Consider the following 12,038-nt stretch of genomic DNA (forward strand, 5'->3'; position numbering starts at 1 on the left):
CGGGGGTTGTTTTCCCACGGCCGCGGGGGGTCCTGCGCAGCCGGGCCCGGCCCGCCCCGAAGGAAAACACGGGAAGCAGCGGGACACCGCGGCCTCGGCACCGCGGGACCCCCCCGGCCTCTCCCCCCGCGGCCGGAGCCGGACAATCTCAGCAGAGAGTGCGGGAAGGATCCGGGGCGCCGAGGGTCGGGGATCCCCAGGATCCCCATGGTCGGGTGCCCAGGGATCCCAAGGACACACACACCCGGTTCCCGGACGGCCCCAGGACCCAAAGATCCCGAGGGTTCCGGTGTTCAGGTGTGCAGGGATGCCAGGGACCCGCCACCCCAGGTACCAGGGAGCCCGGCCATGCCAGGAGCTCCGGGGATCCCCAGGACCCCAAAGGTGCCCGAACGCCCCGGGATCGCCGCGGTGTCGCGGCCCCAGATCGAGCCCCGAGGAGCCGCAGATCCCGCGGAGCCGCAGATCCCGAGGATCCGGACACCCGGCCCGCCCCGTCGCCTCCTGTGCCCTGAGCCGGCGCCAACGCGGGCTCCCCCCGTGGCCCCCCACGCTCCGCTGCCCCCGCCGCCCTCCTGCCCGGGGTCCAAGGGGCTCGCAGGGATGCGGGTCAGGGCCCCCGGGACTTTTCCTCATCAATGATCCACCCCGGCGGGGGCCGCCGGCCCGGCCCCATCTGCCGGGCCGAGGAAGAGGATGGATGCGGTGGGATGAAGGGGCGGCCCGGTGCGTGTCCGGCGAGCTCGGCAGCGGCGTTTCCGCCCCGGGAGCGTCTCCAGCGACCCATGGCGGGATCCGGAGTCAAACGTTAACCGGGAACCGGGCGGCCTTAAATAGGAGCGGGGCCAGGCCGGGGCCAGGGCAGGGCCATGGGCAGCCGCGGCGTCCGGCCGTGGTGACGGGCTGCGGGCAGCGCGATCTGCCGCGGGGAGAGGCCGGGAGGAACCGGGAGCCACCGAGAGGTGAGTGATCAATAGAGATCAATCAATCAATCGATCAATCGGTTGGTCATGGAGAGCCCAGCGAGGTCAGGAGAGAGATCAAAGCTCAATTGATCGATCGACGGAGAGAAGGGCTGATCAACAGAGAGAGCATAGAGAGATCAAAAGAAGTAAATCAACCGACAGAGGGATTAAAGGTCAATAAACCAACCAGGAGAGCAATTAAAGGTCAATAAACCAATCAGGAGAGCAATTAAAGGTCAATAAATCAATCAGTAAGAAGATTACAGGCCAAGAGACTGATCAATAGAAAGTTAAGACTGATACATTGATCAATAGGTTATAAATCAATAACTGGATCGTTGGAACGATAGATGGAGAAGGAGATAATTGTTCTGATTGGTCGATCATGGTTCAATAGATGCGTCAGTAGGAAAATAGAGAGCAATTGGATGACCAATTAATAGGTCAGAGATCAATTTATTGGTACCAGAGATACACAGACTAACGGATCAATAGAGATCCCTCTAGGTCAATAGATTGATTGATGAAGCCATCAATAGAGTAACAGATCAATCAGCAGGTCAATAGATCAACAGCAGAAACACGTGGATCAATAAACTAATACAGAAAGAGATCACGGACTAGCGATGATCAACCTATTACCGATAAGGGGAGTCCAGTGATCAATAACTTATCAGCAGAGAAATAACTCACGGGATTGATTGGCCGGGGGACCAGCGGATCGATCAATAGGTTGGTTATCAGCAGATACAATCGATTTACTGATAGGCTAAGGACCAATAAAGGAGCAGAGACAGGCGTGGGCAGCAGAGAAATCCATTGATCCCTGGATTGATCGATTGATCGATCGACCGGGGGGTGAAGGAGGAGCCGGGGGGGGGGGGGGGCGGGGCCGAGGGAGGGACGGCCGGAGGGACAGAGGGACGGCCGGAGGGACAGAGGGACGGCCGGAGGGACAGACAGACGGCCGGAGGGACAGACGGCCGGCCGGAGGGACAGAGCCCGAGCCGGAGGGACAGAGCCCGAGCCGGAGCCTGGGAACGGCCGAGGGAGGAGGAGGAGGAGAAGGAGGAGGAAGAGCAGGTGGGGATCGATTGGTCGTGAGGGATCTGAGGGATTGGTGGGACGGGGGGAGAGAGGACTGATTGATTGGTTGATTGATTGATCAATAGAGTGAGAGTGACAGGGTGAGAGGTGGATTGATGAATTGATAATAGATCAATATATTGATAGACCAGAGGCTGAGGTTGATAGACTGATCTACCAATAGATCAATAGAGATCAATAGATTGATAGAGTGGTCAGCAGATTGATCAATCATGCTGAGAGATAAATCCATTGATCAAGGGATGGATCAGTCCACCCCCACATCAGTTGATCCAGCTGATACACCAATAAATGGATGAATCGATTGATTGATCAATAGGTGATCAATACGGGGTCCTTGGGGCCGCTCTCAGCCTGTCCCGTGGCCGAGCTGGGGACCCCGTGTCCTTCCTCCACCCCCGCGTCCAACCCTCATCCTCCTCCCTCCGCCCCTTGGCCGAACCTCCACTGACCACCCGAACCACCCTTGACCTCTGCTGACCCCTGCTTCGGCCATCCCTGGATCTGTCCATCCACTGACCTCCCTTTGGCCATCCCTTGACCCTTCCCGCTGACCATCCCAACCTCCCTTTGGCCATCCCTTGACCCTTCCCACTGACCATCCCAACCTCCCTTTGGCCATCCCTTGACCCTTCCCACTGACCATCCTTTGGCCATCCCTTGACCCTTCCCACTGACCATCCTTTGGCCATCCCTTGACCCTTCCCACTGACCATCCCAACCTCCCTTTGGCCATCCCTTGACCCTTCCCACTGACCATCCTTTGGCCATCCCTTGACCCTTCCCACTGACCATCCAGACCTCCCTTTGGCCATCCCTTGACCATCCCTGAACCTTCCCTCCTCTTCCCCTCCCCCGCAGCTGACCAGGGCCGTGTCCAGCTCCGTCCCTTCTCCGGCCATGTCCTTCGTGGAGCTGCTGGCCCGCCTGGGCGGCATGGGCCGCTTCCAGGTGACCTACGTGGCCGCTCTGGCCGTCCCGCTGCTGATGCTGGCCAGCCACAACCTCCTGCAGAACTTCACGGCCGGCGTCCCCGAGCACCACTGCCGGCCCCGGCCCGTGGCCAACGCCACCGCGGCCGACGTCCCGCTGGCCGTGTCCATCCCCTGGGACGGCCACCGCCGGCCCCAGCGCTGCCGCCGCTACGTGGAGCCCCAGTGGCACCTCCGGGACGTCAACGGCTCGGCCAACGGCACGGCCGGCGAGGCGGCCACCGAGCCGTGCCACGACGGCTGGACGTACCTGGACGGCATCTTCGCCGACACCATCGTCACCGAGGTGGGGCGGGGGTGACGCCCCGGGGTCCCTGTGGTCCCTGTGCCCGTGGTGACCCCGTGGTGACCCCGTGTCCCCTCCCGGTGGCAGTGGGACCTGGTGTGTGACTCCAAGAGGATGAGGCAGGTGGCTCAGTCCATCTACATGGCCGGGATCCTGCTGGGCTCCGGCCTCTTCGGGGTCCTCTCCGACAAGTGCGTGCTCCCCCCGGGCTGGACTGGGAAGGACTGGGAGGGACTGGGAGGGACTGGGAGGGGCTGGGAGGGGGGACGGGGCTGGCGTGTTCTCTGCTGGCCCCCAGTGTCCCAGCGTCCCCAGGGTGGGTCTGTCCCACCACGGGTTGTCCATCTCTGTCCCCACGTTACTCCCAGTGTTCCCAGTGCATCCCAGTGCTCCCAGTGCTCCCAGGGCCGTGTCCCCGCAGGTTCGGGCGCCGGACGCTGCTCACCTGGTGTTACCTGCAGCTGGGGGCCACGGGGGTGGGCACGGCCGCCGCCCCCTCCCTCCTGGTCTACTGCCTGTGCCGCTTCCTGACCGGGCTGGCCATGGCCGGGGTGTCCCTCAACTCCGCCTCGCTCTGTGAGACACCGCCCGGGGGACCCCGGGGCGGGACGGGACCCCCAAACCGGGGGGGACCCCCAGACTGGGGAGGGGCCCCAAAACCGGGGGGGAACCCCAAACCGGGAGGGACCCCCAAACTGGGGAGGGACCCACCCCAAAACCCACCACCCCAAAACCCACTCACCCACGGGAGGGTCTTCCCCCCAACCTAACCCCATAGACCCCAACCCCACTGACCACGCCCCACTGACCCCACCCCACTGACCCCGCCCCACTGACCCCACCCCGCTGACCCAGCCCCACTGACCCCGCCCCACTGACCCCACCCTGCTGACTCCGCCCCACTGACCCCACCCCGCTTACCCCACCCCACTGACCACACCCCACTGACCCCACCCCGCTGACCCCACCCCACTGACCCCGCCCCACTGACCCACACGAGGAGCCCAACCCCCAGGGCCACCCCGGACCCCCTGGGCCGGGCCCTGACCCCGCGGTGGTGCCGCAGGCATGGAGTGGATCCCGACGGAGGCGCGGGCCGTGGTGGGCACCATCAACGGCTACTGCTACACCCTGGGCCAGTTCGTGCTGGCGGCCGCGGCCTTCGGGCTCCCGCGCTGGCGGCAGCTGCAGCTCGTCGTGTCCCTGCCCTTCTTCGTCTTCTTCTTCTACTCCTGGTACGGGACCCACCAGTGCCCACTGCTGGTGTCCACCCCAGTGTCCACCCCCCGTGTCCACCCGAGTGTCCATCCCAGTGTCCACCCCCCGTGTCCACCCGAGTGTCCATCCCAGTGTCCACCCCCCGTGTCCACCCGAGTGTCCACCCCAGTGTCCACCCCAGTGTCCACCCCAGTGTCCGCCCCAGTGTCCACCCCAGTGTCCACCCCCCGTGTCCACCCGAGTGTCCACCCCAGTGTCCACCCCAGTGTCCACCCCAGTGTCCACCCCAGTGTCCACCCCAGTGTCCATCCCAGTGTCCACCCCCCGTGTCCACCCGAGTGTCCACCCGAGTGTCCACCCCAGTGTCCACCCCAGTGTCCGCCCCAGTGTCCACCCCAGTGTCCACCCCCCGTGTCCACCCCAGTGTCCACCCCAGTGTCCACCCCAGTGTCCACCCCAGTGTCCACCCCAGTGTCCATCCCAGTGTCCACCCCCCGTGTCCACCCGAGTGTCCACCCGAGTGTCCACCCCAGTGTCCACCCCAGTGTCCGCCCCAGTGTCCACCCCAGTGTCCACCCCCCGTGTCCACCCCAGTGTCCACCCCAGTGTCCACCCCAGTGTCCACCCCAGTGTCCACCCCATTGTCCACCCCAGTGTCCATCCCCAGTGTCCATCCCCAGTGTCCGCCCCAGTGTCCACCCCAGTGTCCACCCCCCGTGTCCACCCGAGTGTCCACCCCAGTGTCCACCCCAGTGTCCACCCCAGTGTCCACCCCAGTGTCCATCCCAGTGTCCACCCCCCGTGTCCACCCGAGTGTCCACCCGAGTGTCCACCCCAGTGTCCACCCCAGTGTCCGCCCCAGTGTCCACCCCAGTGTCCACCCCCCGTGTCCACCCGAGTGTCCACCCCAGTGTCCACCCCAGTGTCCACCCCAGTGTCCACCCCATTGTCCACCCCAGTGTCCATCCCCAGTGTCCATCCCCAGTGTCCACCCCAGTGTCCACCCCAGTGTCCATCCCCAGTGTCCACCCCAGTGTCCTCCCCAGTGTCCACCCCAGTGTCCTCCCCAGTGTCCACCCCAGTGTCCACCCGAGTGTCCACCCCAGTGTCCACCCCAGTGTCCACCCCAGTGTCCACCCCATTGTCCACCCCAGTGTCCACCCCAGTGTCCACCCCAGTGTCCATCCCCAGTGTCCACCCCACTGTCCACCCCAGTGTCCATCCCCAGTGTCCACCCCAGTGTCCTCCCCAGTGTCCACCCCAGTGTCCACCCGAGTGTCCATCCCAGTGTCCACCCCATTGTCCACCCCAGTGTCAATCCCCATTGTCCACCCCAATGTCAATCCCCAGTGTCCACCCCAGTGTCCACCCGAGTGTCCATCCCAGTGTCCACCCCATTGTCCACCCCAGTGTCAATCCCCATTGTCCACCCCAATGTCAATCCCCAGTGTCCATCCCAGTGTCCACCCGTGTCCACCCCCGTGTCCATCCCTGGTGCCCACACCCGCTGGCAGCTGTCGGGGCCCGGGACCCCCCGACCCCTCAGTCCGTTGTCCCGGGGGCGCTGGGGGCTGTCGGGGCTCAGGACCCCCCGACCCCTCAGTCCGTTGTCCCGGGGGCGCTGGGGGCTGTCGGGGCCCGGGACCCCCCGACCCCTCAGTCCGTTGTCCCGGGGGCGCTGGGGGCTGTCGGGGGGCTCGGGACCCCCCGACCCCTCAGTCCGTTGTCCCGGGGGCGCTGGGGGCTGTCGGGGCCCGGGACCCCCCGACCCCTCAGTCCGTTGTCCCGGGGGCGCTGGGGGCTGTCGGGGCTCAGGACCCCCCGACCCCTCAGTCCGTTGTCCCGGGGGCGCTGGGGGCTGTCGGGGGGCTCAGGACCCCCCGACCCCTCAGTCCGTTGTCCCGGGGGCGCTGGGGGCTGTCGGGGCCCGGGACCCCCCGACCCCTCAGTCCGTTGTCCCGGGGGCGCTGGGGGCTGTCGGGGCCCGGGACCCCCCGACCCCTCAGTCCGTTGTCCCGGGGGCGCTGGGGGCTGTCGGGGCTCGGGGCCCCGATGTCACCCGGCCCCCGCCCAGGCTGTACGTGGAGTCGGCGCGCTGGCAGGTGACCGCGGGCAGACCCGACCTGGCGCTGCGGGGGCTCCGCAAGGTGGCGCGGGTCAACGGCAGGAAGGAGGAGGGGGACAAGCTCAGCGAGGAGGTGGGGAGGGGTCCGGGCAGCCCCGGCTCCCTCTGAACCCCCCAAGCCCCAACACCTGCCCCTAAACCCCCCCCCCCCAAATTCGCCGGGACCTTCCCCTGGATCCCTGACCCGCCCCGACCTCGGGGGATCCCCCAAACCCTCCCATCGATCCCCCCATTCCCTCTCTCCTCGGCCTCAATCCCCCCGGATCCCCTCTGGCAGATCCCCGTGAATCCCCCAGCCCCCCCCAGACCCCTCGGACCCCCCCCAAACTCCTTGGATCCCCTCCAGATCACCTGGATCCCCCCCACGATCCCTCAGATCCCCCCAGACCCTCTGATCCCCCCCAGACCCTCTGATCCCCTCCACGAGCCCTCGGATCCCCCCCAGACCCCTCAGATCTCCCCCAAACTCCTTGGATCCCCTCCAGATCACCTGGATCCCCCCCATGACCTCTCAGATCTCCCCAGACCCCTCGGATCCCTCTGATCCCCCTCAGACCTCTCCAGATCCCTCCTAGATCCCCTGGGATCCCCCCCAGACCCCTCGGATCGCCCCCAAAGTCCTTGGATCTCCTCCAGATCACCTGGATCCCCCCCAGATCCCTCCAGATCCCCTCTGATCCCCCCCAGACCCCTCCAACCCCCCCGAGCCCCCCGGATCCCGCTCCCCGGGGCGGATCCCGGCGGATCCCGGCGATCTCGGGGGTCTCCGCAGGCGCTGCGGGCTCTGGTGCGCCGGGAGCCGCCGCTGCCGGGCGGGGCCGTGGCCGCGCTCGTCCGGACCCCCGGCATGAGGACGGTGTCGTGCGGCGTCTCCTTCGTCTGGTGCGTCCCGGGAAAAAGAAAAAAACCAAACCCTTTTTGGGGGAAAAATCCACAATCTGGGGAAAAAACACAATTTGGGGGAAACCCCCCACATTTTGGGGAAATAACCCGTCAAATTTTGGGCAAAAATCCCTGAGTTTTTGGGGAAAAAAACCCAGCTTTTGAGGGAAAAAAAAGATCCCCCCACGTTTTCGGGCAAACCCTCGTTTTTTTGGGAAACTCCGTCACTTGACGGGGGAGAAAAAACCTTTTGGGGCAAAAAACACCTTTGGGGGGAAAAAATCTCCACTTTTTTGGGGGAAAAACCCCTCGTTTTCGGGCAAGAAACAACTCTGGGGGAAACAACCCACTTTTTTTGGGAGGGGAAACACCTTTTGGGGTAAAATCCCTCATATTTTGGGAGAGGAGGAAAAAAAACCCCAAAACACTTTCTGGGACAAACCCACGACTTTTGGGGTGAAAAACAAATCATCTCCTGGGGTCAACCGGCCACCTTTCAAGGCAAATCTCAACTTTTTGGGAGAAGCTGCTCGTTTCTGGAGTCCCAGCCGGGCCCGTTGCGGGCGGTTTCGGTGGCGATTTGTGGGATTTTGGCGCAGGTTCTCCACCAGCTTCGCCTACTACGGGCTGGCCATGGACCTGCAGGGCTTCGGGTTCAACGTGTACCTGAGCCAGCTGGTGTTCGGCGCCGTGGACATCCCGGCCAAGCTCCTGTCCGTGCTGGTCATCTCCTGCCTCGGCCGGCGGCCGGCCCAGGGCGCGTCCCTGGCCCTGGCCGGGCTCTGCATCCTGGCCAACATCTTCGTGCCCAGCGGTGGGACAGGGGACGGGGACGGGCAGGGACACGGGCATGGAGGAGAACGGGGTGGAGGAGAACGGGGTGGAGGAAAGTGGGATGGAGGAGAGTGGGGTGGAGGAGAACGGGATGGAGGAGAATGGGATGGAGGAGAATGGAATGGAGGAAAGTGGGATGGAGGACAACAGGATGAAGAATGGGATGGAGAACAGTGGGATGGAGGACAATGGGATGGAGGACAATGGGATGGAGAACGGGATGGAGAATGATGGGATGGAGAATGATGGGATGGAGGAGAATGGGATGGAGGAGAGTGGGATGGAGGACAATGGGATGGAGGACAATGGGATGGAGAATGGGATGGAGAATGATGGGATGGAGGACAAGGGGATGAGGGAGGGATGACAAAGAGGTGAAGGACAATGAGGTGGAGGAGGGAGGCATGGAGGGATGAAGGACAGCGGGATGGAGGGATTGAGGGATGGAGGATGGAGGAATGGACGATGAAGAAGGACGAGGTGGAGTGGGGATGGAGGGGAGGAGGGAAAGACGGACGATGACAACGGGATGGAGCGATGATGAAGGACCATGGGAGGGTGCAGGGTCATCAGGGGGACACAGGGTCAGCGCAGGGCGGAAGGATGACGGGTGGGTGGACACGGGGGGTGGACACGGGGGGTGGACACGGGGGTGGACACGGGGGTGGACACGGGGGTGGACACGGGGGTGGACACAGGGGGTGGACATGGGGGTGGACACAGTGAGTGGACACGGGGGGGTGGACACAGGGGGTGGACATGGGGGTGGACACGGGGGGTGGACAGGGGGGTGGATACAGTGAGTGGACATGGGGGTGGACACGGTGGGTGGACAGGGGGGTGGACACGGGGGTGGACATGGGGGTGGACACAGTGAGTGGACACGGGGGGGTGGACACGGGGGGTGGACACGGAGCAGCCGCAGGGCCGGGGCTGACACGCCCGGCCGCCCCCAGAGCTGCCGATGCTGCGCATGGCCTTCGCCGTGGTCGGGAAGGGCGCCTTGGCCGCCTCCTTCAACTGCGCCTACATCTTCTCCGGGGAGCTCTTCCCCACCGTCATCAGGTGGGTGGGGTCAGCACAGCCCCGCCCCCACCCATCCGGTCACCGCCCACGTGCCAACCCAACCTGCCGTGAACCCAACCTGCCAACAACCCAACCTGCCGTGAACCCAACCTGCCAACAACCCAACCTGCCAACAACCCAACCTGCCGTGAACCTGACCAAGTCATCAACCCAACCACTCAATTGACCCAAGCATCCATCAGCCAACCCTCCATCAATGCAACCATTGACCATCCATCCGTCCCTCCATCCATCCCTCCATCCCTCCATCCATCCATCCATCATCCATCCATCAATCAACCACCCATCCCTCTGTCCATCCCTCCATCCCTCCATCCCTCCATCCCTCCATCCCTCCATCCCTCCGTCCATCCGTCCCTCCATCATCCCTCCCTCCGCCGCGCGTCTCTCCCGGCACAGGCAGACGGGGATGGGCCTGGGCGGCACCATGGCCCGCGTGGGGGGGATGGTGGCCCCCCTGGTCCGCATGGCGGCCGACGTGACCCCGGTGCTGCCCCTGGTCATCTACGGCGCCGCCCCCATCGTCTCGGCCATCGCCACCTGCTTCCTGCCCGAGACCCGCAACGCGCCCCTGCCCGAGACCGTCAAGGACGTCGAGAGGAGGTGAGGAGCCCCCAGAGACCCCCAAACCCCCCCGGGACCCCCAGAGACCCCCAAACCCCCCGGGACCCCCAGAGACCCCCAAACCCCCCCGGGACCCCCAGAGACCCCCAACCCCCCCCCGGGACCCCCAGAGACCCCCCAACCCCCCCGGGACCCCAGAGACCCCCAACCCCCCCCGGGACCCCCAGAGACCCCCAAACCCCCCCCGGGACCCCCAGAGACCCCCAAACCCCCCCCGGGACCCCCAGAGACCCCCAAACCCCCCGGGATCCCCAGAGACCCCCAAACCCCCCCCGGGACCCCCAGAGACCCCCAAACCCCCCCCGGGACCCCCAGAGACCCCGAGAGCCCCCAAGCCTTCCCGGGGGGGATATCCCCGTTCTGGGGTGGGATTGGTTCTTGGAGGAACCCAGAAGCTTTGGGGTCAAAAAGGGATGAAGAAGGTTTGGGGTCGGGATGAGGGTTTGGGGTCGGGATGGAGGTTTGGGGTCAGGATGGAGGTTTGGGGTCAGGTTGGAGGTTTGAGGTCGGGATGGAGGTTTGGGGTCGGGTTGGAGGTTTGGGGTCAGGATGGAGGTTTGGGGTGAAGGTTTGGGGTCCGGATGAAGGTTTGGGGTGAAGGTTTGGGGTCGGGATGAAGGTTTGGGGTCGGGATGGAGGTTTGGGGTCGGGAGGGAGGTTTGGGGTCAGGTTGGAGGTTTGGGATGAAGGTTTGGGGTCGGGAGGGAGGTTTGGGGTCGGGTTGGAGGTTTGGGGTGAAGGTTTGGGGTCAGGTTGGAGGTTTGGGGTCAGGGTGAAGGTTTGGGGTGAAGGTTTGGGGTCGGGATGGAGGTTTGGGGTCGGGATGGAGGTTTGGGGTGAAGGTTTGGGGTCAGGATGGAGGTTTGGGGTCAGGGTGAAGGTTTGGGATGAAGGTTTGGGGTCAGGATGGAGGTTTGGGGTCGGGATGGAGGTTTGGGGTCGGGAATTCTGGGCAACAACTGGGAGGTTTTCGGGGCCCCTCCAGGGCGGGTCACCTCGAGGACGACGACGTCGCCGTCCCCCTGAGCAGCACCAAGAGCAAGGACGGCGCCTGAGGGGGATCCGGGACCCCCGGGGGCATCTGGGGACCCCCCGGAGCCCCCCGTCCCTCCCCCCCGGGGTTATTTATTGAATCCCAATAAAATCTCGTGGGAATTTCGGGATCTGACGCGGCCGAAGGATCTGGGGGCGTCCCCCCCCCACCCCCAGAGGGCGTCGGGACGTCGGGGGATCCCCCCCGGAGCTCGTTAACCAGGATTAATCGGAATTCCCGGAGCTCGCCGGCCTTTGCCCCAATTCCGGCGATTCGGCCGCAGCAAGAAATCTGGCAACGGGATTAATTGGCGTTTCCGGGCGGGAGAAAAGGGAAACCCCGAACGGGGCAGATTTCACCCCAAAAAAACCCCCCCAACCCCTCAGGACGGGCCCTCGGAGCAGCCCCACCCCGACCCCAAAGCCGGGATTTCTCACCCCAAAAAAACCCCCCAACCCCTCAGGACGGGCCCTCGGAGCAGCCCCACCCCGACCCCAAAGCCGGGATTTCTCACCCCAAAAAAACCCCCCAACCCCTCGGGACGGGCCCTCGGAGCAGCCCCACCCCGACCCCAAAGCCGGGATTTCTCACCCCAAAACCCGGGGGGCACAGCCTCAGTCTCCGCCCTCAGAGAGGCCCAACCCCAGCCCCGAAATCCGGGTTTTTCACCCCAAACCCGGCTCCCACCCGCCCCGAATCCTCCACCTTCCGCCCCAAACCCCCACTGCGCTCTCAAATCCCCGTTTTCGCTCCAAACTCACTTTTTACCCCCCAAACCCCCAATTTTTTCCCCCCAAACCCCATCTTTCCCCCCTCCCCCCCCCCCAAATTTCCCCCCAAACCTCATTTTTACCCTCCCCCCCCCCAAAATAAAAACCACCACTCC

The 12,038-nt window shown here is 64.6% G+C and overlaps 1 protein-coding gene across 3 annotated transcripts; it reads left to right on the forward strand.

Annotated features, from left to right (window-relative positions):
• The first annotated feature begins 717 nt into the window (after positions 1–717).
• LOC136304706 (solute carrier family 22 member 6-like) lies at positions 718–12,034 on the forward strand. 3 transcript variants are annotated; one of them, XM_066208192.1, is made up of 11 exons: positions 718–962; positions 2,934–3,350; positions 3,438–3,541; positions 3,772–3,926; positions 4,417–4,585; positions 6,643–6,766; positions 7,466–7,575; positions 8,175–8,389; positions 9,366–9,474; positions 9,895–10,098; positions 11,105–12,034. In XM_066208192.1, the coding sequence occupies exons 2-11, from the start codon at positions 2,973–2,975 to the stop codon at positions 11,172–11,174; spliced, it is 1,638 nt and encodes a 545-aa protein (XP_066064289.1). In that variant the 5' UTR covers positions 718–962; positions 2,934–2,972; the 3' UTR covers positions 11,175–12,034. The 3 variants fall into 3 exon arrangements, with proteins under 3 accessions (XP_066064289.1, XP_066064292.1, XP_066064291.1); XM_066208194.1 differs by lacking the exon at positions 718–962 and adding an exon at positions 1,683–1,697; XM_066208195.1 differs by lacking the exon at positions 11,105–12,034 and having other exon boundaries at positions 9,899–10,043.
• The last annotated feature ends 4 nt before the right edge of the window (positions 12,035–12,038 follow it).

This window comes from Chamaea fasciata, unplaced genomic scaffold (genome assembly GCF_029207755.1).
Source record: "Chamaea fasciata isolate MVZ Bird 193981 ecotype frontalis unplaced genomic scaffold, bChaFas1.0.hap1 SCAF_148, whole genome shotgun sequence".
NCBI lineage: Eukaryota > Metazoa > Chordata > Aves > Passeriformes > Sylviidae > Chamaea > Chamaea fasciata.